The 26,898-nt window shown below is 38.7% G+C and overlaps 1 protein-coding gene across 5 annotated transcripts; it reads left to right on the top strand.

The window, feature by feature from the left end:
* Nucleotides 1-3,054: 3,054 nt before the first annotated feature.
* Nucleotides 3,055-26,335, top strand: tnk2a (tyrosine kinase, non-receptor, 2a). 5 transcript variants are annotated; one of them, XM_049462823.1, is made up of 18 exons: nt 3,106-3,246; nt 7,780-7,998; nt 9,343-9,520; nt 11,910-11,980; nt 13,297-13,524; nt 14,112-14,267; nt 14,642-14,919; nt 15,996-16,122; nt 16,297-16,443; nt 16,561-16,655; nt 18,027-18,221; nt 18,829-18,926; nt 19,058-19,102; nt 19,338-19,817; nt 21,358-22,316; nt 23,334-23,429; nt 23,964-24,091; nt 24,388-26,335. In XM_049462823.1, the coding sequence occupies exons 2-18, from the start codon at nt 7,951-7,953 to the stop codon at nt 24,392-24,394; spliced, it is 3,336 nt and encodes a 1,111-aa protein (XP_049318780.1). In that variant the 5' UTR covers nt 3,106-3,246; nt 7,780-7,950; the 3' UTR covers nt 24,395-26,335. The 5 variants fall into 5 exon arrangements, with proteins under 5 accessions (XP_049318771.1, XP_007252397.3, XP_049318780.1 ...); XM_049462828.1 differs by lacking the exon at nt 3,106-3,246 and adding an exon at nt 3,256-3,347; XM_049462829.1 differs by lacking the exon at nt 3,106-3,246 and adding an exon at nt 3,551-3,661.
* Nucleotides 26,336-26,898: the final 563 nt, after the last annotated feature.

The following is a 26,898-nucleotide window of genomic DNA, read 5'->3' on the forward strand; positions in this document are numbered from 1 at the left end:
TTTCATAACCCTAAGCTTTTAATAATGGGTATTTAAATGTGAAAAAATCAGTGTTAGAATACTTAGATTTGTATTAATGATTCCAATCTTTTCAAACAATAATTGTATTATTTACAATAATATTCTGTGACTAAATCATGGATAAAATCATGATTGCATTTTCAAGTGCTGGAACTGTATATTTGGAAAGGTGACAATGGTGTAGACCAGGGAAGATGTACTGTATTATAATATCTCAGGGTAGATTTACTGTGTTATAATATCTCAGGGTAGTTTTACTGTATTATATCAAGGTAGTTTTTATGCTTTTAAACTATAATATTGAAATGTGCTGAGTAGTGAGTTTAACTAAGAGTCCTAATAGTAGAAATAAACGCTATTCCAGCTTCATATTTTACACTGTGCATTGTTTAACTATTCAGCACAATTTGCTGTATGGGAGAATAATGCAGAAGAAGCTGTTTTTGAGCACACGTCACAAATAGTTGCTTGAGGTGTGCTAAAGCAGATTTGGACAAGCCAGCTTTATTTTGGAATAAGGTGCTGTAAACTGATGAAACTAAAATTGAGTTATTTGGAGGGCGGTATGCATAGTGGCAAATGAATAAGCATTCCAAGACAAACACTTGCTCCCCGCAGTAAAAATTGGTGGTGGTTCATCATGCTGTGGGGCTGTGTGATCAGTGCAGGTACTGGGAATCTTGTAAAATATGAGGGTTGCATGGATTTCAGTCAATATCAGCAGATTCTTGAGAACAATGTTTAAGAATCATTCAGAAAGTTAGTTGCGCTGGGGCTGGATACTTCAACAAGACATCAACTCTAACTCTGCTCAAAATCTACTAAAGCATTCATGCAGAGGAACAAGTGAAACATACTGGAATGATCATCTCAGTCCCCAGTCCTGAATATTATTGAAAATCTGTGGTGTGATTTAAAGTGGGCTGTTCATGATCAGAAACCATCAAACCTGACTGAACTGGAGATGTTTTGTACAGAGGAATGCTCCAAAATAATTCAACCAGAAGCCAGACTCATTGGAAGCCGTAGAAAGTGTTTTGGAGGCTGGTATTTCTGCAAAAGGAGGATCTACTAAATATTGATGTATTTTTTCTGTTGGGGTTCCCAAATTTATGCACACTTCCTGTAACTTTTATAAACGTCATTTCACTTTTCAAATATCACTGTATTCCTCTGCTATATGATATATTAAACTGAAATTGCTGATCTGAACAACCAACGATTTTTAAAAGAAAATCATACAAATTATCAGGGGTGCCCAAATGTTTTCATACCAGTGTAGGATAGGACAGGATAACAGGTAGATAGAATAAGTAGATAGGATAGGTAAATAGGGTAACAGGTAGATAGGATAGGATAGGTAGATAGGGTTGAATAACAGGTAGAATAGAATAGGTAGATAGGGTAACATTACATTCCATTGAATTACATTACAGTACACTACATTTGGCAGACGCTTTTGTCCAAAGAGACTTACAATAGTGATGTACATGTAGTAATAGAAGTTAAAAGTAAACACATTTTTTCATAGGGCCTAAGGGAGGCCAAAGGGAAATAATAGGATAGAGGAGGAAAGGAGGGGAAGAAGGAAATGAGGTAGACAGGGTAGGATAACAGGTAGATAGGATAGATTAACAGGTAGATAGAAAAGGTAGATAGGATAACAGGTAGATAGGACAGGATAATAGGTAGATAGGACAGATGGAGGGATTGAAGGAATGAAGGTGCTTATTACTAAGGGAGAAAAAAATATTGCAATGAGTCTTTTTACAGCATTGTGGAGGAATCTTTGCAGATTTGTTTTCGAGCATGAACAGCCTTTTAAAGGTCAAGCCACAGCATCTCAATCGAATTCAGGTCAGGACTAGGCCACTCCAAAGTCTTAATTTTGTTTTTGTTCAGCCATTCAGAGGTGGTGTGTTTTGGATCATTGTCCTGCTGCAGAACCCAAGTTCTCTGCCAAGAAGGCTATTTCTGCCCAGTCTCTTTCTGATGGTGGAGGCATTAACATTGACCTTAACTGAGGCAAGTGAGGCCTGCAGTTCTCTGGATGTTGGGGACTTTTGTGACCTCTTGGATGAGTCGTCGCTGCACTCTTGCTGTAATTTTGGGTGGCTGGCCACTCTTGGGAAGGTTCACCACTGTTCCATGTCTTCGCCATTTGTGGACAATGGGTCTAACTGTGGTTCGCTGGATTCCCAAAGCTTTGAAAATGGCTTCATAACCCTTTCCAGACTGATAGATCTCAATTACCTTCTTTCACAATTGTCCTCTGCATGATGTGTAGCTTTTAAGGATTTTTGGTGGACTTCACTTTGTCAAGCAGGTCCTATTTAAGCGATGTCTTGATTGAGAACAGGTGTGGCAATAATCAGGCCTGGGTTTAGCCAGAGACAGTGTACTCAGGTGTCAAAAACCACAGTGATGGTATGTTTTTACAAGGGGGCAATCACTTTTTCACAGATGGCCTGTGGCCATGTAGGTTTGGATTTTTTTCTCCCTTTATAATAAACACCTTCATTTAAAAATTGTATTTGTGTTTAACTGTGCTTTCTTTGAGTAGTATTTAAATTGGTTTGTTCCAGGAAATCAGGAAGGGGGCAAACACTTTTGCACACCACTGTAGATGCATTAATTACAATGCATTAATTACAGCTGTTGATAAAAATATCTCTGCAGGAGTTAATATTCATGTATTTCCTCAAAACTCATTTTAAATGTCAGATCCTCAGAATTCAATCAGTAAAGTGTGGAGCTACTTTGACCTTTAACATGGTGTAAAAATAGTGATTTCTTTGCGTGGGCAACACTATGCACCTGTCATTAGCACTGTAAGCCTGTTGGGAACATTGACTAAAAGCCCTGTATTTCAGAGTGCTGGGGGTGAACGGAGGTCGGCTTTTCGACAAAAGGTCATACTCGGTATGTTTTAATACACCCCAACTCCATTTGGATTTCTCCTTTAAAAAGCAGAAAGTGCTGTTATTTCGTGTTCGTGTGGAGGTGTCGGTGTCTCTTTAAGGGGATGAGCTCAGGCGCTGTGTGTGTGTAGGGGGGACTTACAGGCGCTGGAACAGGCTAGCTGTCAATCCTCGGGGAAATGGAGGCAGAAGTTGGGATAAACTTGTCAGGATGGCGACTGTACTGTGTGTATCTGAGGGGAAGCGTTTACAGGGAGTCCGCGGGGATGAGCTGAGCGCGGAGCGCGAGGCGGACACGGAGCAGGTAACGGTCATATGTAACCGAGCTACATTCAAATATACACATCCGGTCATCCGGGTCCGCGGACTGTCCGTCGCCAGTCTGCCTCCTGGATGATAAACAAGGTAAAGACGCGAGCAGGCGGAGATTTGAGGGAGTTTTGTGGTGGTCTGATCTAATATTCATCCTCTCTACCGCAGCTTATAGCTGGTAGAAATGCTATTTAGCGTTAGCCTGCTACTGAGGGGTAATATGGAGGCTGCTGCAGTGATTTAGACCGACCGTATCTAGACACTCCACTCTTCAGGATATCAAACTACATACAGCTATCACTATATCACCATATATCGTCAACACTCAGCGTTCACTCAGACGTTTACACAGTTCTACAGGGTCTCTGGCTGGGTTCAGTGCTGGTGTGTGTTCAGAGGAGGGCAGTGTGAGTCTTGTTGCTTTATTAAAGGGACTGTTCGCTCTGCTGAAGAGCAGGTGTTTACAGTTAGAGGAGGTGATGACGAGGAACGACTTAGTTTGGCGTCATGATCTGTGTATCCTCATCCGTTCATCCCTCACCGAGAGTGTGTGTTTGTGTGAGAGAGTATGAGAGAGAGGAGAGTGTGTTTGTGTGTGTGTGAGAGAGAGAGAGAGAGAGAGAGAGAGAGAGAAAAAGTGTGAATGATTGAGTGATAGAGAGTGTGTGTGAGAGAGGGAGTATGAGTGAGAGTGTGAAAGAAAGTGTGTGTGAGAGAGATTGTGTGAGAGAGTGTGTTTGTTCATTGCTTTGGCAAAAGTTGTAAATTGAAAAAAAATTAGAAAACATTGAGTGTGAGACAGTGTTTAATAGAGATGTGTGAGTGAGAGAACGAGAGAGAGTGTTTGAGAGTGTAAGACTGTTCAAGAGAGAGAAAAAGAGTGTATGGGAGACAAAGAAACAGAGTGTGTGTGTCTGAGAGAGAGAGAGAGAGAGAGAGAGAGAGAGAGAGAAAGAGTGAGAAATAGTATGAGTGTGTGAGAGAGAGAGACAGAGAGTGTGTGTAAGAGTTGATGTGAGTGAGAGAACAAGAGCAAGTGTGTGAGAGACAGATCAAAAGTGTGAGAGAATATGAGAGTGTGTGTAAGACAATGTGAGTGTGTGAGAGAGCGAGAGACTGTGTGTGTGTGTGTGTGTGTGTGTGAGTGTGTGAGAGAGAGAGAAAGTGAATGAGTATGGGTGAGAGTGTGAGAGAGAGAGAGTGAGAGACAATAAGAGTGTGTTAGCTTTGACAGGTATCGAAATATACAGAAAAAGGCAAGTACAAAATTCCTGTTTGTGAAACTGCCCCAAATGTAGCCACATTAATTTGCACCTATTGCTGACATCTTATCCAGTCCCTGTGGAGAAGTACTCTCAACAGAAGAGGACTCTGTAAACATGAACCTATTGGCAAGTCGGATGCCAGATGTGTGCTAGAGGTGTATAAGGCATCCCTCAGCATTAAGCTTTTGAGCAGTGGAGCTGGTTTTTATGGAATGGTGGTTTCCAATAACTTTGGGATGAGCTCTAGCTGATTAATTGGACTCTCATTAGTATTATTGTGACTGGTCCGAATACCAGACAATGCAAATCATCACTGGCCCTGGACAGTCCTGACCCCTATAGGTCCTAAACCCTGGCTGGTCATAGTAGTAGTTTATCTTCTCCCTGCTGGTCCTAAAGATGGAGAACCAAAACCTTTGTTGGTCCTAACACAGAAGGATGCAACTCCAGACTCTACATTATTTAATATCTTACGAGTCTAAATGACTTAATGTATTGCTTATTTTACCCCTAGATTGCCTGAATCCTCTCTGGTGTAAACATTTGTTGATCCCACACCTGTGTTGGCCATTACTTGATTACCTACACCCTCACTGGCCCAAACCTTTGGTATAGAAAACTCATTATCTTTTTTTAAACTCACCTGTTCTGTCCTTTTATGTTTTCAGCTCTAGCCACTCCCCTACTAGAATGTGCATGCCCCATATAGTGAAGTAGGTGTCCTTTGTATTCTTCCGCCCCTGCCCTTAAAATAGACTGTGTCCGCAACTGGTGTTCCCAGACCTCTTTTGTGTCCACAGTTGGACAGTTCGATGTTACATGTTTTCTGAAAACATTTCTCATAAGCCAACAGTGAAACTACACCCAAGCACAGATTATAATTTTTATTATAACACAGTCTTACGTGCACTGCTAATATACTGTTAGACCTTGAAGTACGCTTTATAGAGCACATTTCAGGCTTACTGGAATAGACTAGTCCTATATATAGTCTTTCATATTTAGAATGCCCTAAATAAAAGCCTCACTGACTTCTATAGGCATTATTTTGTTCTTTCGTCTCTTATACAGGATTATTCTCAGTTTTTTTTGTTTGAAACAGCATTTGTCTTTAAAAGCTGGCTTATTTTGCAATATTATCCTGTAAGTACGTGTAGGCCCCATCTATATACATCGACAAGCAATATTAGCAAGACCATGCTAGTTGACCAGCATAACCAAAATGACAATGCTGTTCAACCAGTATAACAAAGTTGGTTGATCATCTTGGGCAGCATTTTTCCATTTTATTTTAAATAATTTAACTGAGCTAGAGCCAGAACTTGCAGTGGTTAGTCTACAGAGCCACACTATTTTTGTCTTTTTAATAACATTAACTATAAAAGACCAGCTTAGGCCACTTAAAACCAGCAAAATGTATCTTTAGATGGCCTTTTCAGAGGGCATTTTACTTGTCTACACAAAACCACTGAAAACAAAGACAAAAACCTTTATTTGGTTTTGGACAGGAGCCCAAAACGCAGGGACGTTTTCAAAAATAATGGATATGCATGGGTTTTAGAATACATATGCACATACATACATACATACATACATGTATATGCTTGTGGTGGGGGAGGTGGTCCCTGAGGGCTGTAGATGCTGTAAATAGACTGGCATATAGACGCTTCAGCAATTCATGAAGGGCTCCATCATACAGTTAAGTGTTAATCTATTCTGTGCTTTTTGCTCTCTCGCTTTACTTCATTCCTTCTCTTTTTCTTCCTCTCTTTTCTCTCCCTTTCTTACTGTTCTTTCCTCCTCTTTCTTTACTGCTCTCTCTATTTCTCTCTCCCTGTTTTCTTCATTCCTTCCTTCCTTCATTCCTTCCCTCCTCTAGTCGTGCTCTCCTCCCACTTACTGTGGAGGCTGAATTATTCAGTAGGGCTGAGCAGAGCAGGATGCTGTGTGTATGTGTATGTATGTGTATGTGTGTTAGTATAGATAGCGTGGAAAATGAAGTGGTTTTAACATGAGGTTAGAATGTGTCATCATACAAACAAGGTAAACATGAAGAGGCAGCTTACGTTCAGAGAAGATCCGAGTCTGATTGTGGATGTGTTTAGTCTGATCCTGGTCTAGTGGGATCTTATATAGTGTAAACTTGTTGTTGGGGTGATCTAGGAAAGTTTTGCACAATGCCCACAATATGCAGCATGTATTTTCTGTTATTACTTGTTATTACATAAAATGTTTATTTAATTACTGATTAATGCTTTCATAAATGTGGGATAAAAATAACCAATATCCATTTGCTCTTTTTTCTTTTCAACACGGAGCTGCTTTAGTAGCAGATATTTAATTGGGTGCCCAGTTCTCTTTTGGCACTTGTGCAAGGTTTTTTGTGCAAGATGTAGAAAAATTTGAGAAATCAAATGTAGAGTAAATATGTATGTATGTGCTAAAGTTCAGCTGAAATGCTGATAACTATTGGATTTAAATGCCAGTTATCAGATATAGTGCTAAACACATTGTGAAGTTGGTAAAACGAGCTAGTGCTAGGCTAAAAGCTGCCTCCTTAGCTGGCTAACTGTACTGTGCCACCTGGATAGCAACACAATACAATAAAGAATAACTACAAAAGCTAGGCTTTTCTGTCCTGATGTGGTCCATTGCAGTGACATAAACAAGCCAATTAAAGCATTATGTTTTTTTTCCAGGAGCCCACCTTAAAATAAAGTAGCTGGGTTGTAAATAGACATGTAAAACCACATTTACTTTAAAGCAGAATTTACTTTAAAGCATTTTAACTTTTACACAGATGACACCACCCCTTTTCCAAATAATTTGCTTGGGGGTTGTTCTTGCATTAAACAGCAGTGCAGTCATCAGGATGATAATTCTGCACACCCAGTGACTCAGAATATGTCTGGAATAGTGGATTTGAGGGCACTGAGAGCAGCTGGGTGGGTAAATGGTCACGCAGGGAGCAGTAGAGATGGGCTGAGGTCCGCCTCGAGCTTCGCAGTCTGCAGTGACTCAGCTAAAATGAGGCAGGCACGATCCTGTGTGGGGAGAGGGGAGCAGTGAAGAGCAAGGAAAAGGCAAATTGAGCAGAGATGAATAGGAAGGATGGGCTAGGGATGTAGATTGAGGATGGAATTACACTGACATGGGTTAGCCAGAATGGAGGGCTTATTCATGCAAAAACAGCCACGGAAGCTGGCAAAGCTCAAGTCTCGATCTGTATAAAGATTAGATATGCCTTTAAATGTGTGCAGCATCTCTTGCATTGGGTCGGTTTGTGAAGTAGAACAGCTGAAGAGGACCATGGTGCAATCCACAAGCTAGAAGGGGGAGTCAACATTTGAGTGTAAAATCGGGACACATCCTGCGGGAGCCGGATTCAGAGCAGTTTCTCGGCTCACACACTCGCAGCATTACCAGAGAAAATGGGGGGAGCATCAGAATACCGTCCGCAGAACGACGAGACAGAACAGGTAAAGGTCTAAGTGAGTTTATGCTGTTCTATCTGCACTTAGATGAGTATTGTGTTCCAGATGGAGAAGGACTGGCAGTCATTGGTTTCTTTGCTTTTGTATGAAATGTCAATAATTGGGTAAAAGCTTGGTTGTTGCCAGAGATAGAATTGAACATACTGGTTTCAAAAAAATCTGTATTTGAAAATGTAACATATTACATACAGTTCCCAATTTAAGTCTGAGATAGCAGACACACACTACTGTACAATGTGACATTCTTAGCTGTGGGGTAATAGTGTTTCAGTGGTCTGAGCATGATGCTCAGATTCTTGTATAGCATAAAGTGTTTTATGAAAAAAGTGACATTTTGTTTTTCAGCAAAGCATGTATTTTCAAAAATACAGTATACATTTTAATTATTAGTTTACATGTTAAGATAGGAGTCATTTTTCTCAGATGTTATGTATATGATTTTTTATATATGAACATTTTTCCTAAAATTTGATTTAATTAGTCACAGTATATTCCTTGAATACAGCAATATATTAAGTTGTATAATATAATATATATAGCAATATATTCAATTGTTAAGTTCTTTTTTTGTTTTGTGTTAACAAATGGAGCATAATCAGGTTTAATATCTGTGCTGCACAGTGACATAATATATTTTCCTGTCCAAATGTTTTCTATACAGGCTTACTGCACTATGTAACTTTGGTGAAGCTTGCACGAAAGCTTTTACATGAAATGCATAATGCTGTGGAACCTAAGCTGTGTGGTCTACATAGACTATATATTCTAATGCTTGTGGACACCGCTGATTAATGCATTCAGCTACTTTAAGTAGCACCATTTGCTAACACCACTCTAATACTTTTGGCATACTAACCTGCTGCTACTGTATGATAAAACGTGGAAGAACATGTGATACTGTATGTATATATACAACTTTAGAAAGAAAATAAGAAACCACTTAAAACCTCCAAAATATAATCAAGAGGAAGATGGATGATCACAAGCCATCAAACCAAAGTGAACTGCTTGAATTTTTGCACCAGGAGTGGCATAAAGTTATCAAAAAGCAGTGTGTAAGACTGGTGGAGGAGAACATGCCAAGATGCATGAAAACTGTGATTAAAAACCAGGGTTATTCCACCAGATTCTTAAAACTTTATGAATATGAACTTGAAAGCTCTGCATTTTTTTTTTACATTTTCTGCAAATAAATGCTCTAAATGACAATATTTTAATTTGGAATTTGGGAGAAATGTTGTCTGTAGTTTATAGAATAAAACAGTGTTCATTTTACTCAAACATATACCTATAAATATACCAATAGTTTGTGTGTGTTTGTGTGTGCAGGCAGCTGGAGGAGCGATGCAGTCAGACGAGGGGACGGAGTGGCTGATGGAGCTGCTGACTGATGTGCAGCTCCAGCAATACTTCCTCCGTATGCGTGATGACCTCAATGTCACACGCCTCTCGCACTTCGACTATGTGAAGAATGAGGACCTGGAAAAGATTGGAATGGGAAGGCCAGGTGGGTGCAGAGCGGCTCCACGTCAATGCCCCCTCTTCCAAACCACCCACCCGTGTGAATGTAGACTGCAGGTGTCATGGCTTAGTCACCCATGCACAGAGCGCATCTGTCAGAGTGATGAGTGAAAATGGTTAAATGAGTTTAGAAATGACTCAGGGGAAGAATATTCTCAGCGAGGATTTGGTTGAGTTCTTGCCTGTGACTCAAGTGGTAGAAGAAGAAAATTGTCTCTTTACTCTTTTTTTTTTAATGTGAAACAGCTTTTACCAGGAGTTGTGTATTGCTTTGGCAGACAGACTGGGTGTACTACATGTGAACAGTATAGGTAGATTTTACACCTCCAGAGAACACTTTCAATTATTTTACGATGAGAACCTGCGTATTATGTGTGAGGAGAAAAACTGGGACCACTACTTTTGGAATGTTAAGTTAAAAAAAACACAGGTTTATGTATATCTAGGCACAGAGACTGTAAAAAAGATGGACCCCGTGTCGCTGTTCCCATTCATTAAATGAAAATGAAGCCAAAATCTTGCGCCATTTTGGCGATCCTGATACCCGAGTCTGCACAGTAGAGACCAGAGGAGGGAGAAAGACTGTGAAGAGACAGCCTACTCATTTAAATAAACCCGCCCCTGAGGGCTGCCTCCACAGAGCTCACACAGTCTATGGTCCCACCCCGGCTAAGTGTAACCCAGCCCTTTTACAATAACCACACCTTTTGAATAGAGCTGAATAACGTTTTAAAAAACAAATTAGTAAACGGATATAAACATGTGACAATAAAAGCAGGGTTATACTAGCTGCTGCATTTAAATAATGGAGGTAGAATTACAGTATATTGGAAAAACCGTGATTGAAAGTTGTCTGTTTTGCCATTGAAATCTATGGGGATGGGTGGGGTTACACAGCTTTCTGAAACCGAACAGCAGGGGTCGCCCGACCTGTGGTGGATTCACTTTTGAGAGACGATGCTCTGTCCAGCTATACACAGTCTGTACATGGTCTGTGAAGATACCTTTTTTTTTTAACTGACAGTATATTGTCCCAGGAATTATTAAGATAAACACTTTTATTGCAATTAAAAAATTATTTTATTCCACTATATGTACACAGAAATAAGTGTATAAACATATGTTCCCACTATGGAATTATTAAAAAAATTATCCTTGGTTGTTTTATCGTATAATATAGTAGCAAAAATGCAATGACACTGTTTCTCAGAGCAATGAAATAGTTAATATAAATATAGTAATATAATTTAACACAAAAAAGTAATATAAATTCAGAAAGTAATGCTTTTATGCACAAATAAATTATCTCTTCTGAATATTTTTTCAATGTAAAAATGTGGGCTGTTAGCTGTGGTGCTGGACTCTCAGTGTGTATCAATTTAGTGGTTAGTTTAGTTTAAGATTAGTTTTTATTCACTACGCACACAGAGTCAGACGTGGTGCATGTATGAATCACCAAAACTTTACAGCACCGCTTTTTCCTAAAAAAAAAAAAAAAAAAAAAAAAAAAAAGCAGTGAAAGATGAAAGTCATTTTGGTTTGTCTTGCATTTAAACAGAAGTTACAGACATCTCACTTGATTGAACAGTGTGAAAGACTAAAGCAGCAATAAAACTGTACTCTGTGTGTGTGTGCGCACAAGGCCACCTGTTTAAAGTAATGTTTTGCTAAAATACATGCAAGTAAACACTACAGGCAATATCAAGGGCGGCATAATTTATCAACGTCATGTTCTGATCAACATTACATTAGGAGAGATGTGAGGAGAGAGCACTCTCTACCCATCCCTGATAGAGCAATTGTGCTCTCAGTTGTGCTTTCTCAGCACAATGGCAAACTAATAGCAAGCAGCATGATCAAGGGTTAGAAAATGAGCTAAACTGGGATAAATGTGTAAACTAGAAAGCTAAATATGAGCTAAACACAGACGGTGGGCATCTCACCGAATTTTCACGTATTGCAGAGCACTGAGCTATAACATTCACCTTTCATTCATGTTTAGGATGATTGTAGGTAATCTTCTGACCACAGCTAAATATGGATGAGCTAATTAAGCCTCAAATCTATGATCCTGCATATAGCTCAACAATAAATGCTAAGTTTAAGGTTTCTGCATTACACATTTTACATTAATTTTACATTAATATTGTTATTTTTGTATGACTGTCTGTGAGTACTAAACAACTAATTAGCCTATGTTTTATACTGGCTCATATTTAAAATTAGATTTCAGCAATGAGCTTGTACAAGAAATAAATAATGTGTTGTGCTTTCTACATAACAGGCCTTTAGATCAACACTTGGCTAATAATCATGTCTAAACAATAAAACAGTCTTATTGAAAACTCTCTTTCTCACTCTGTTTTGTTGTGAAGGTCAGAGACGGCTGTGGGAAGCAGTGAAGAGAAGGAGAGCGCTCTGTAAACGCAAGTCCTGGATGAGCAAGGTATGCTGTGGTTTCACCAGGCCCTCAGGCAGTTTCACCCTCACCTTTCTAATCTCACTTCATCTCAGTATGCAGACTTTTAAGTGTTTCAGTTGATTGATTTAGTTTGATGAGCTTTCTGTAAATAATAGGGACAAATGTAATTACAATTGAGAATGAATGATTCAGTTAATTATCATTTCACCATGATTCATTTTGACTCAGTTAAGGTAATGAACCATGATAGAATGTGGTTTGATCGGTTTGTTTGTTAAGATATATTGAATGTGGTGCTGGAAGTTTATTCTAACTAATTAGATTTTGAAAATGGACTAATTGAAACATCTTTACATATAAAACTTGCCAGAGGGGATCTTAGTAGGTCCCTGTCAGGAAACCTTTTTATGTGGCATTGATTTTCATATTTTGCCTTCTTCTTTAACTGAAACGTAAGAAAAAAAATATGTTGCTATTTGTTACTATTTTGGCATATCTCCAAATAAAAGTCTTTTTAGATATTGTGTAAGAACTAAAAAATCTGAATTGTATTTGAGAATAATAAGACTTCACACAACACTAATTGTGGAGAACTACTTACACTAGACAGGGTTGGGTTTCCAGTCAGTTATTTGTATTTATATACTTAACTTACATTTTACAAATCAATTTAAGATAAAACTCTTTTAAACTCTTTTAGACTTCATATCTACAAAGTTAATTAGTTAGATCACAGACCTTAGGTTAGACTAAGAAAATTCTTATTCAGGAGAAGCACAAAAAATAATAATTATAATTTAAAAAAGAATACAGTTGCATTGTTCTATCCCTAGTAGGAGTGACCCTAAAATATAATGATATTTGATATATAATGATATAAACACGATATTTCGAAGTAAGTTTGCGATAATGATGTTCTTAGTGATATGAATTATTTGAATATATTACGGCAGCAAAATATATAATAAAGCTTTATTTAGTATAAATATAACCGTTCCATACATTCAGTATGAAACAAAACATTTTTTAGACGTTTGTCTATTTCGTACAGTAAACAGTAACTCACCAAGACCCTCATTTTGAATCAATTATTAAAATAAAAAATAAAGAAATGCAACCAAAAAAAATCTACCACAAAACTAAAGTGCAGCACATAAACAATCAAACTATGCAAAGTATAATAAAGTAATTAAAAGTAACGTTTTTTTATATTATGTCAAATATTTTGCGATATTATCGGTAATCCCTAGTAAAAAAAATATTTGTAGTAAGACCTCATTGCTGTGATTGGTCAGTGCTGTGGATGGGTCAGAGGCAGGTGGAATCACTCTCAGCTGTAGTCTTTGTACCTGGGTCAGCAGGTGTTCACTGGGAAGCGGCCTGAGTCGGAATCCCAGACCAATGCTGTGTTCCACAGTGTATCGCCCACGCCTGGCCAGGGCGAGGGTCAGCCGTCTGCCCTCACCTGCCTCATCAGTGACCGGGACCTCACGCTCTACGAAAAGCTGGGAGATGGTTCTTTTGGAGTGGTAAAGAGGGGGGAGTGGCAGGCCCCTTCTGGAAGAGTGGTGAGTAGGGCTGTACACTGTATGCTTGTTCTTATTTTTATTTCAGTTTTTAATTTTTTAAGGTCATATCACACTAACCATACAGTGTAATTGCAGCATGGTATTTTACTGTAATTGTGCAGCAGAGTGGAGAGAGGAACAGATGGCTTATGTACTGGCCTATATAGAACATACAGGCCTGCAATTCTGTTCTCAGTTGCTCAGTGCCAATAGAGGCAAATGTACCAAAACAGATGGTGTGGATAAATGGGCTATTCTGATTGATTTAGCATGTCTTTATTGTATCATTCATTTATATATTATATATAAAATAAGATATAAATACATTTTCAAGAATCTTAAAATTATTCTCAAGTGCAGTCGCAAAGACCATCAAAAACTCCAAGAAGAAACTGGCCCTCATCAGGAAAACCCCAGGAAAGGAATACCAAGAGTTACCTCTCTTGCACAGGATAAGTTAATCAGAGTTACCAGCCTTTGAAAATGCAAGAGCCCACCTAAATGCTTCACAGTTTTTTCACTACATGTTCATAATCTGGATGACTGTGTAGTAGTGTATGTGTTACATGTCTGTCTTTCTTTTACAGCTGAATGTCGCAGTGAAGTGCTTGAAGACAGATTTGCTGGACCAGACGGACGGAGGTCTGGATGATTTCATACAGGAAGTCAATGCCATGCATTCTCTAGACCACCAAAACCTCATACGTCTGTATGGAGTGGTCCTCACACACCCTATGAAGATGGTATGTTATAGAATCTTGTTTATGTGCATACAAAAATGGACAGAATTATAAACAAGATTCAGGTTGTAAAACGATGCTGCTTTGCTTTATTGCTGCAGCATAACATACATTTTTCAGTTTATAGTTCACAGTATGTTTCCAGAATATCAACAGTGTTGTAAAACAAACTGCATAAGCAGGTGCATTTGTTATCTAGAGATATTTAAAACAATACCGAACATGTTAACGGATCAGCTAAATTTTGATATGATGAAACTGTGTCACTAAAATATTTATATACTGCTTGTTGCTTGTTTTGAACCAAAACAGCAGGACATGTCAGTTTTTTTGTTGCCGTGTGTTTATAATAGAGCCGGATGTGTTTGTGGTTGCAGGTGACGGAGCTGGCTCCGCTGGGCTCTCTGCTGGACAGGTTGAGGAAGAGGCAGGGTCACATCCTGATCTCTGTGCTGTGCCGCTACACTGTGCAGATCGCCTGTGGTATGGCTTATCTGGAGACCCGCCGCTTTATCCACCGTGATCTGGCTGCCCGCAACATCCTGCTGGCTTCCAATGACCTGGTCAAGATCGGAGACTTTGGTCTGATGAGGGCTCTGCCCAAAAATGATGATCATTATGTGATGCAGGAGCACCATAAAGTCCCTTTTGCCTGGTGAGAAAAAGCAGATGTTTCCTAAAGCTAAATTTTAGACAGTTTTTGCCAGATATTTATGGTGTAGGCTTATATATTAATATTTATATATTATGTATATATAAATATAAATAAATATATAAATATATATATTATATATTTATATATTTTTCTTAGATTTGTTACATATTATGGGAGAATTGCTCCCCCCAGAGGTCCAGGATGTAGTTCTTTTATCAAGTCTGATTACCCAGTGCAATAGCGTGTTTGGGGACTGGAGTGGTCATGATGGAAATGCCATTCTCACTATAATCAGTGAAGATCTACAGTCATTTAAAATATATTTTCTACATAATGCTTCAATAGTCTCAATTTTAGATTTTGTTTTAGTTGTATTATATTTATTTAGGTGCTTTATTTAAATAAAAAACAAATCACAGGGTGTCACAGTGTGTCTTTCTGAATATTCTGAGCATATCAATTCTATTTGCCTGGCTTTGAATATCAGAAAACATATGCTGTCTATTATATATTTATATATCCAACCCTTTTTTCTTATACAGTTTGTTTACTGATATGCATTTAATGTTTTCTAGGCCCTTAGACATTGTTGGCATGATTTCTACCTAGAAAAATATGTTGTGTGGTTTGTATACACCACATGGGGACTTTTAGCATTGCCCTATATTTCCTTTTACCAGCACTGTAACAGGTACACATCTGCTGTGGCCAGAAACCACCATGTACTCATTTTAATCTACAAAATTAAATGGTTCACTATTTTAGCACTACAAAATTGGGGCATTGGTCTATGCTTAACTAGGCGGCAATGTACAGAAATTGGTGGTTTCAATCGTTAAAAAAAATTGATTGAATCACTTGAATTAATCAAGTTAATAATTTGATTATTTACACTTACACTTACAATTATTCAGATATTCATTAAAGCATCAGTGTTAGAAAAATGTAGTTTTGCCTTGCTGTGTAAATAATGTCTTTGTGCCTTGTTGAATTACTCTTCATCTTTAATATACTCTTTCTTACTTTTTCCTTTCTTGCTTTCTTTCTATTTTTACTCTTTCTCTGTGCTTTAACAGGTGTGCTCCAGAGAGCCTCAAAACACGCCACTTCTCCCATGCTAGTGATACCTGGATGTTTGGAGTGACCCTGTGGGAGATGTTCACTCATGGCCAGGAGCCATGGCTTGGTCTTAATGGCAGTCAGGTACTTAAACTAGTCTCACTTAATACAGTTCAACTGTAGGATAGTTTACCTTTGAATGTTACTCTTGTTTTATTCAAATGTTTTCTTACAACCAAGAAGCAGTAGCCTATTAATACAGTTAATTCATTATATGCATCAATACTTGAAATGAAATAATCAAATCTCTTCCTTCAGATCCTGCATAAGATTGATAAAGAAGGTGAGAGGCTGGCTAAACCAGAGGACTGCCCACAGGACATATACAATGTCATGCTGCAGAGCTGGTCTCCAAAACCTGAAGACAGACCCACATTTGTTGCTCTCAGAGACTTCCTTGTGGAGGTGAAAATTCTCAGATCAGAACTACATTTTGCTTTTTCTAGCAAGAAACTGCTTCTGTAAATGCTTAGAGGTTAGAATATCTGAAATAATATGCCTATGAATAATTTATTTTTGTAGACCATGCCAACAGATATGAGGGCCCTGCAAGATTTTGATGAGCCAGACAAGCTGAAGATTCATGCCAATGACATCATCACAATAATTGAGGGCAGGTCAGTATATCTTAACTGTAATCTACACATTTTCTACTGACTGATCCTACAATGAGATAAAATGCTTCAGATTCATAGTAGGATTTAGGCAGTAGTTCTTTATCTTCTCAGACCTCACTAGTAGAAATTCCTGTTGATCTGTGGTGTAGTTTAAGTCAGATTTGTGTAGTAGGATTTTTATTAGGTGGTGGTTTATGTGGCATGATTATTTTAAGCTTATTAACAATACAAAGAGGGGGGGTGGGTGCTGAGTGGTTCAGTGGGCTAAGTGCTGCCACGAATCCCGGTCATGCAGCTTGACTTCGGATACTGGAGCCCCGAGAGAGCACAATTGTCCTTGCTCCCTCCAATGGCGAGGTCATCACAAGGTGTCTGTAAGCTATTGTATAGAAACCGAGTCGTGTGGTGGTGTGGCATCACTAGTGACTAGCAGTGACTAGATGAATGGGTGGGACAATTGGCCTAAAGAAAATGAGAGAATTTTTTTAATAAATCTAAAAAAATATTTTTGACCAGCTTTTATAAGAAGTAAGTGATTATACCTAACATGGTATTAATATTCCACTGTGTATCCAAGATTTAAGTAAAATAAATTAAATGAATATTGCCAAAAGTATCTGCTAGCCTGCATTGCTTTTGGTGATGTGAGGTTTGAATGTAGCTGCTCGGCCACGAAGACCCATTCTATGAAGCTCTCTACGCTCTTCTGTTCTTGAGCTAATCATGAAATTTGAAGAATCTGTAGTCATTGTCAATGGGCGATCTCTGTGCACTCTGCTCCTAAGCCTTTGCTGACCACGCTCTGTTATTTTACACTGACAGAGCGAGTTGCTTTAATTACAAGTTGCTTCCAGTTTATTATAATATTACTGACAGTTGGCTGTGGAATATTCAGTAGGAAATTTCACAACTGGACTTGTTGCACAGGTGCTGCATCCTATCTGCATCGTTCCACTCTGGAGTTCACTGAGCTCCTGAGAGCAACCCATTCTTTCAATAATGTTAGGAGAAGCAGTCTGCATGTCTAGGTGCTTAGTTTTACATACCTGTGGCCATGAAAGGGATTGCAATCTGATTAAATTATTTAGATGAGTAAGCAAATACTTTTTGTAGTATAGTGTATTTGGTCAGATATACTTGTCATGGGAAATAAAAAATATAGCTACATGATGTATATGTAGCTTTCCTTTGAGCATCAAAAAAAAAGAAGAGGAAGCTTTGTGACCAATTAGCTATGCAAACCAATATAAAAATGAATGAGTGAAAGAACATTTTGGTCCTAAATGTTATAAAATTGAATAATCCCATTTATTTTCTACACTGTGAAGCACTTTTCGATTTAAATCAATCAACCGGTTCTTTGGTTTGCAGGGCAGAGAACTACTGGTGGAGAGGGCAGAACAGACAGACTCTGAAGGTGGGTCAGTTCCCCAGGAATGTGGTGACCTCTGTAGCAGGCCTGTCTGCCCATGACATCAGCAGACCACTCAAACACAGTTTCATCCACACGGGCCACGGGGACACGGACCCACACCGCAGCTGGGGCGCCCCTGATAAAATCGATGAGTAAGTTATCCCTATCCAGCATGTATTCGTTTCACTGTATCTGTGATTTTCCTTACTGGTCTTGGGGTTATTCTTTCTTTGTATACCCTGGCCTTTCAGTCTGTGGCTGGGATTTGGTAGCTAAAAATCTTTTACATTAGACTGCATTTAGTGGACACTTTTATCCAAAGCGACGTATAAATGATGACTTACATAAACAATAGAATACATCAAAAATCCTAGGCAAATGTAAAACATTTAGCTGGGCCTGAAAGAGGCCAGAAGCGTAATATTGACATAGAGAAAGAAAGGAGGAAGGGCAGCAGGGAATTAGGTGAGAAGTAGTTAGTTAGGTAGAGGTGTTAGAAGAGAGTAAGGAAAAAAAGGAAAATCTTGTTCTTCTATTCTTTTATCTTGACATACTTTTATCCTGTTCTCTTTAATGCCTTCCTAAATGTTAATGACTTTCCACTTTTCACCACTAGACTGCACTGCAGCACATGCTTTTGTTTTTGTTCCACAGTACACTTCCAGTTTTCTGTCTGGTAATTTAGAATTTACCACATTCTGTGTTATTAACTTCCTCCACTGGATAATTTCAACCTGTCTTTTCACCTCTTGCATGCAGTCTTTACCTAGGTAATCCCATGGATCCCCCTGATGTTCTTGGGACTTCCTGGGATCCAAACGCTGCTCGGCCTACTAAATTACCCAACCGGTCTAAAAGTGAGTGAGCTCTGAAATGTAAAAGCTCTAGTTGCAGAATGTAGTAGATTATATTACCTTTTGTTTTCTAAATGAATCACCCAGACCCAATTTTGCTGTTTATGCTTCTTTTCTTCACTCTGGTGCCTCAGAGCAACCACCTCCTCGACCTCCTCAGCCTGCTGTTTATATCAAAAGTAAGCACCTTTGCTATTTTGTCTTAGAGGCTTTCCTCTAGATCTAAGACTTAAGGATGAGTATTTTATGTGTTTTTCCTCTTCAGATGTTCTCATTTCTGAATAATTTATTACATTCAAAGACATTCATAGACATAGATATTTTAGTTTGTGATTTTATTAGATATTATATGTTAAATTTACCGGTAATTAGAAAACTCAATTAAATAACAATCTGTTTGTTTGCTGCTCTCAGAGCCATTCTACGACTCCGTGTTGGACGATGATGATGATCTGATAGTGACGGGGGTAAAGAAGTTGTCTCTGAAGACACCAGCATATCTAGGACTGCGCCTGCGTCCGTGGGAGAGCTCCAACCCCAGTGACCGTCTCAGTGAAGTCTCGCTCATCGACTTTGGAGATGACAGCTTCAGCTCAGCATCGCCCTCCCCCATCACCGAAACTCCCAACTCCAGCACCGCCCAGCAGAAGCTCTCAGCCTCCAGCGGCTCCATTCTGGATGCAGCACCGCCCCAAAGCCCCTACCGCAGCCTGCCGAACCCTCTCCACCCAACCCCTGTAGTGGACTGGGACACCCGGCCCCTTCCTCCACTTCCAGCCTATGATGAGGTGGCCTTCGAGTGTGAGGAGCAGGAGGACGTGGAAGTTCGTTCCATAAACGCCTCTGCAGGACAAAACAACAACACGGCTGATCAGAAGTACGATGAGGTTGAAGGTATGGCTGTCCAGAAATCTCATTTTGATAAATATTCTGAATGTGGCTTTTGGCTAGAAATACAGTTGAATTCATACCGCAAATACAACAAAGTACGAAGAAATGTTACTGATGATGATACTTTACTACTTCTTACGACTCCTCAGTGAACTCCAGACAGTGTATGGATTGGTTCAATTCATCCAGCAGCTGTCCTGATTTGCTTAATTGTATGACTAACTAAATAAATGAGGTTGTGGATGATAACTGTGAAGGACAGGTTTGCAAATGGTTAACTGGAACAGTCGTTTATTTATACAGTATCTCTTAAAAGTGAGTGCATATTTTCTTATATTCCTCATATTTTTGTAAATATGTTATATATATTTTCATTGGACAACACTGAAGATATGATACAATGTAAAGTAGTCAATGTACAGCTTGCATAACAGTGTAAATTTGCGAATAATTATCCATAATTATTAATTATATCTGAACCACTGCCAATAAAAGTGAGTACACCTCTAAGTAAAAATGACCAACTTGTACCCAAAGTTTTTATATTTTCTGTGGCCACCATTATATCTCTCTTGAGCACAGAATTCACTAAAGCTTTGCAAACTGCCACTGAAATTCCACTCGTCCATGACGACATGGACTCCTCCACCTTCCATGTGAGGATGCCCCAGAGGTGCTCAATTGAGATTAGGTCTAGAGACATACTTGGCCTGGCCATCACCTTAATCTTAGCTTTCTTAGAAGCAAAAGCAGTTATCATCTTGGAGGTGGGTCATGTGGTCCAGTTTCCAAAGATAGGGAATTGTGCTTATGTCACACTGCATGTTGGCATTTATGGCCAACAGTATTCACTTAAATTGCGGTAAATAGGGCTAAATGTCTAAAATATTATGTTAAAAACATTGAAACTTCTCATTATTTAAAAAAAATTGGATACAATTAGTTCAGTAAGGCACTAGTATCAATTAGGTGGCTGTTTATAATAACTGATATTTTAAATGTGCCAGATAAAGTCTGGGCAGTGCTAAGGCAGTAGTATTTTACTTTGACTTTTATTCCGGTTCAAACAAGATGACCCCAAACTATTTCCTGTCCTGTCTGGTCAATTTTAATCCATTGCTACATTTTAGGCCTGTAACACATTCCAAACAAGTTGGGACGGTAAAGAATTTACTACTTTGTAATGTTGCCATTCCTTCTCACAGCATTTAAAAGATGTGTTTCTCACATTTGTTGACATATTTCCACTCACAAACTGCCCATCCTTTTTCCTCTGAGACACAATCATGATTTTAATCACCCGTTTGATATCACATTTTTTTATTTAGTTGTTGTTATGTTTGTACATCAGATTTAGGCCCTAAATTTCCTTAATCTTTTTTTGGAATGTGTTGCAAGCCTGAAATGCAGGAGTAGATGTATTTTAAAAAATTAAATGGGGAAGACAAAATATAAAATATAGAAATAATAATTCAACTTAATACAATATTGTATTTAATGAAGCACTTATTAATGAATTATGAATTATCTTTTGATCACCTAGATCTTGTGGAAGGAGACTCAGAGTCTGTGAGCGAGGGCAAGCGTGTTGTTGAGGATAACATGTTCCTGCCCTCCAAACCACCAGAGGAGACGCACACTTTCTCACAGTCGGCTGACATTTTTAAGGAGCTGCAAAGGGAGGCAATGGTGAAGCTGCGTGTGCCTCCGGCGGGCCGCTCGCTGCCCTCCTCACCCATTCCGACTTACTCACTTGCCCCACACCGTCAGATCATCCTGCCCTCCTCCTATGATGACAAACCCCAGATACCTCCGCGGATCCCCATCCCACCCATGCGGCCCTCCAAGCGGGCTACCATATATGGCAGCAGGCTCTCAGCCTCCTTAGGGGACGATGAAGGCCGGGGCAGGCCCCCTCAGATCCCCCCAAGAGACCATGCTGTGTCCCAGCCTGGCTCACGGGCCCCCAGTCCCCTGACTCCATATGCAGGCTCCCCCCAACAGAAGCCTAGCTTGTGCTGTGTTGGTTCCTTGGGTTCCTGCCTGTCCCCTTCTTCATACTCCTGTGCTCCTTCTACCACCTCCACGTCCACAGCCCCCAGCACCTCCTCTAAGCTTGTGTCCGCCCCAATAAGGCTCCCTAGAGACAGCCAGTACGGCTCTACTGAGACTGGACAAACTGGACAAGCTCAGGCTAAGAGCCCCTGCATCCTGCCCATCATGTGTGATGGTGTGAAGGCCAGTAGCACTCACTATTACCTACTGCCAGAGAGGCCAGCGTATTTGGACAAGTATGAAAGGTTTCTGAAGGATTCAGACGGAGGTGAAGACAGAAAAACCACCAACATGGCTACCGTTAGGCCCATGGTCCAACAGCAGGCCATCAGACCTAACAGTTCGTCCTCTTCCGGCAGCAGCGCCAGTGGGCAAAGCAGCCCCTACAGCCTGGCTTCAACAACAGCGCAGACAACACAAGCAAGCTCCTACAGCAGTGTCAGACAAGTAAATAAATAAATATTATCACACAAATCATGATTATTTCAATAAGTGAAGTAAGCTGACGTATGTATATTATTGTCCATTCATGCATGTAGAAATACAATTTAGAAATGTGGCCTTCAGAAAACAGGAGACAGATTCAGGAGTCAGCAGGGTGAACTGAATGGTCAGATTGTGACTTGTGCAGTCAGAAAATTATATAAAAGCACAGTTTAGTTGGTCAACAAAGTGGACAGTCTGTTGGGTCCAGGTCCCCTTTTCTCCTATATCTGTCTGTCTGTCTGACTGTCTAAGACGGTGGTTCTCAACATTTTTACAGCATGTACCACCAATGACCAAACTAAAACTTCCAAGTACCCCCTACAAGCCATTTCACAGGAACACCTGTACCATAGACATGCTTATACACAGAAAGCTAGCCTTATAATCCACACAAATATATGCCATATATTTTGAGCAGTTGCTCTTCAGCGGTTTTGTGGACCTTGCCCACTTTTGCAGTCTGTAAGTTACTATGGCCACTTGTTTGATTATTGTATCTGGTTAATACAGCGTTACTTATCTGTACTTACTGTAATGCAGAAACTGCTGTGAACTGTTGGTGACTGGTAATATAGCATATTTTGTGGCGTTCCACAGGGTTTTACTCCAGGGCCAATAAAACTGATGTTAATAATTATAAAACTGTAGTTCCGAGGGTGAAGAGCTGAAGGTTTTACTTACTTAGATAGATAGATAGATAGATAGATAGATAGATAGATAGATAGATAGATAGATAGATAGATAGATAGATAGATAGATAGATAGATAGATAGAGAGAGAGAGAGAGAGAGAGAGAGAGAGAGAGAGAGAGATACTTTATTTATCCCGAAGGAAATTTAGTTCTATATGTTCTAATGGGTAAAGCACTAAACACAAACACATGTAATGTTAGGACAAATTTTGTGGAACTTAATTCCTAATGTTTTAATGCAATTATCAGTTATAAAGAAGCTAATTGGTCACTGTATGAATCTATAGGTACAGGAAGCAGTCCATGGAGTGACTGTAGAGGAGTGCCAGGCAGCCCTCCAGAGTCATGGCTGGAACATCCAGGAGGCAGTGCAGTACCTTAAGGTATTCTGACCTTTTCGTAGTCAGTTGTTGTTATGACTTTCAGTTATAGGTATAATTTGTTGTTAAATCTGTTTTGTTATGTTTATTTTTTTCCTTTGTTATATCCCGAATGTGGTCAATCAACCAAGTCATCATAAATGTTATACCCTACATTATGGGTGTCATAAACATTAAATGAATAGTACATTAAATGTATGAATGTGTTTAGTTTACCAGATTGTAGAGTGCCACAGGGTTCTATTTTAAGGTTTATGAAAATGAAATCAGTTATAAAAGTAACTTACAGGGTAAAAAGGGTTTCATTGGTTATATATAGATCTGCTTATGTGGTTTCTGATTTGGTGATCTCTTTTAAGATGATGTACCTCAGCAGAGTCATTGTGTCGAAATTGTTTGACGATTTAGCCATGCAGTTTGTACAGCATTAATTGTATTAGGAATAATGTACACATGTATACAGTGATATGGCCTTGCATGACTACATGGCTGTACACTACTGTATACATCAACTGTATTTGTATCTGTTCTGCTCAGGTGGAGCAGCTGTTTCGTTTAGGTCTGAAGACTCGGCCTGAGTGTGTGGAGTTTCTGCAGAGGTGCAGGTGGAATCTGGAGCAGGCCAGTACTCAAATGCTGGATTCGTATGGACCCTCCAGGCAAAGGTAAGCACGATCTTCACAATCATGACTCAAACTTTTCAAAATTTGAAATGACTCAAAAATTTTCTCAAAATCTGTTGTTTTCTTAATATATTGAATGTGCTCAAGTACTTACTATAACATAAAATCTCTTTTGTAGAAAGCCTTTACATCTTCTATATGCATTGTTAACTTATTGTTGTCATATAATGAATTGTTATGTATTCTGGGATTAAATTAGCTATTATTTTTAGAATATTGAGTCAAAAGAGTTCCTCATTTTGTTGCTTGTATCAAACAAAAAACTCATTTTGTCTCAGATACTAAAACCAGCTTCGGAATGAACACATCACTCGTCTCCTCTTCTGTGTAAATCACAGTTCACTCTTCAGTCTGGACCTGCTTGAGATGCTTGCTTGCTATTCATGGTGAAATTCTTGGTGGTTTCCTAATGCTACGGATTTTCAAAGTGTTTCAATGTCTGGGGTCAATAATGAATCACGATAATGCACTAAAGCTCATTTTCTATTATTAAAGTATTCCATTCAGTCATTCACATTTTCTGCTTTATGTGGGACTCCGTATAAACGAGTGCTATTGCTTACTTGAAATAGAGACCTTTTATCTGTTTAAAGTATGTCTCCTTCTATATTTATTGATCTTTATAATATGATTTTAATGAATCATGCAGTGGTAAAACGGATTACTGCAGCTGTTACTGTGTATATTACTGTATTTATTTTCCTTCAATATAAAATATTTAAATTGCATTAAATGAATGTTTTATTTAATGGCAATACAGGGTTTGATGAGACAGGGAACTCAAATTGAATGTCTTAATATTATAGTTCAGTTCTTCTTCAAATCCTGTGAATCAGGTGTGTACAGCTTGTAGCCTCATGCTTGTATTGTACTACTGAACTTTTTTTCATGTTACATCTACAAATTTAAATGTATCTTATTGAAACTTATGTGAAATAACACAAAAAAGCAAGTAATTGTGAAGTAAAAAAAAAATCAGCCCCCCGTATTCAGATACCCCTAAATATAATTCTAAGAAGGATTTAAAGCTTTATTTTTTAGCCCACATCTTTGAGATTATGAAGCTGTTGATTGTTGACAGAAACAGGAACCCTATCTGAGATGAAAAAAAAAACTGTTTAAAATTGTGGTGAAATAATCTGAGAATCAATTTTACATTCATACGATCTGTAGACTTAAAGACTATGTTTATTTCTGTGTGCATTTACTGTAATGATGACAGTCTTTTGTAAAGTTTGTGTAACCTGAAAAGTTGCAGTAAAAACACATTTGTAGGCAGGGCATTAATAGTTTAATTATTCAGGCAATCAGACCTCATTTTCACTGTTGTACCATCAATTGATCATGTATTATTGCTTATTATAAGTTATTGTCAGCAGTCAGGATTCACTGACTTATACTGTATGTATGTATATATTTATTTATGAATGTTTTTTATTTCTGTATTTATTTGCATCTGAGGCTACCAAAGATGTGTATATGGTTTTGTTAATTCTGTGTATAAAAGCTTGTGTATAGTAATGACCATGTGGATGAAAAGCAGCCAGCTTGAAATTTCCAGCTCAGGTGACGACGTGTCAGTTCAGTTCTAGATCCTTCAGTTATATTACACAGTTTGCATAGATGTGCTTCTGCTTTATATGTGAAACTGGAGGAGCCATTGAGCTTCCAGTCTTCTGCAGTCCAGCATATACTGTATACTTTATATATGGATTCAATCAGTGCTTGCTATAATCCTGCTTAGCTGAGCCAATATATCAATGCTGTTGGACAGAAATCTCCATATGTGAAGCTTTACAGGAGCAGAAAAATGCATTCTTTACTTTCAGTGGAAGCCATTGGTAAAAGTATGTATTTCAAGTAATGTTGGAGCATTTCTATTGGTCAAATCTTAAAGTAACAGGTTTTAGATTCATATTATCTCAAAAAAAAAGAAAAAAGAAAATATGGAGATATGAGTTGTATTCGATAACAATGATGTGCTTTTGCACATGTTTTTCAAAATGCTGTACCACTTTCGAACTTTTTGCCCACTTCCACGGTCAAAGACTTGGTTGACACTATTATGTCAACTGCTGGTGAGGAATGCTCCCATTAAAACACTGTTTATTATTCAGGTTGCACCCTATTCACTGAAGTGTTTAAAATGCTGGGCTTGATGTACATTTGCATTAGATGTCCAATACTGCATCTGTATTTTTATATTGAAATAAATCTAAAGAAGTGCTTGTTTGTATGTGTTTAATTGCCAATGCCTTTGAGAGTACCAAGATTTCTGCATCTGAAGTATTATCACACAGGTGAACTATGTTAACTCTTATGTGATATTGATTGCATTGGGTCAGAATTCACACTGCAAGCTAGAAAACACTTAGTAACTCCCCGATAAAAGCAGCAACCTTTAATAAACATTTCCTTCAAATACTGTAAGGAATTTTAGACCACACCTCACTGCAAATGAGTTTTTGATTCTGTGCTTACACAGCCCTCTTGAGGTCATGCCACAGCATATTTATAGGATTAAGATGAGAATTTTGATTTCAAAATACTTCAAAACAGGACACTGGCCTTCTTTTCAGCCATTCTTTCTTGATTTACACTTGTGCTTTTAAGTCAATATATTGTTGCATGCTTTTTCAGTGAACCCAAGGCATCCAGGCTCTGAAGCAGTATGGCAGCTCCGGATCATGATGCTCCCTCTACCAAGTTTCACATGTGGAATGAGGTTTTGTAGACTAAAGCTTTAAAAGTGTTTTAGGGGGAACTTTTTTTAGATCTTTTATACGTCC

The sequence above is a fragment of the Astyanax mexicanus genome, chromosome 1 (assembly GCF_023375975.1).
Source record: "Astyanax mexicanus isolate ESR-SI-001 chromosome 1, AstMex3_surface, whole genome shotgun sequence".
NCBI lineage: Eukaryota > Metazoa > Chordata > Actinopteri > Characiformes > Acestrorhamphidae > Astyanax > Astyanax mexicanus.

Excerpts from the sequence above, each read along its gene's own strand:
- tnk2a (XM_049462814.1), top strand. The coding sequence starts at position 3,154 with ATGGCGACTGTACTGTGTGTATCTGAGGGGAAGCGTTTACAGGGAGTC. Across the intron at positions 16,123-16,296 it reads TTGGTCTTAATGGCAGTCAG|ATCCTGCATAAGATTGATAA; the intron begins GTACTTAAACTA and ends CTCTTCCTTCAG. Across the intron at positions 18,222-18,828 it reads GCCCCTGATAAAATCGATGA|TCTTTACCTAGGTAATCCCA; the intron begins GTAAGTTATCCC and ends TCTTGCATGCAG.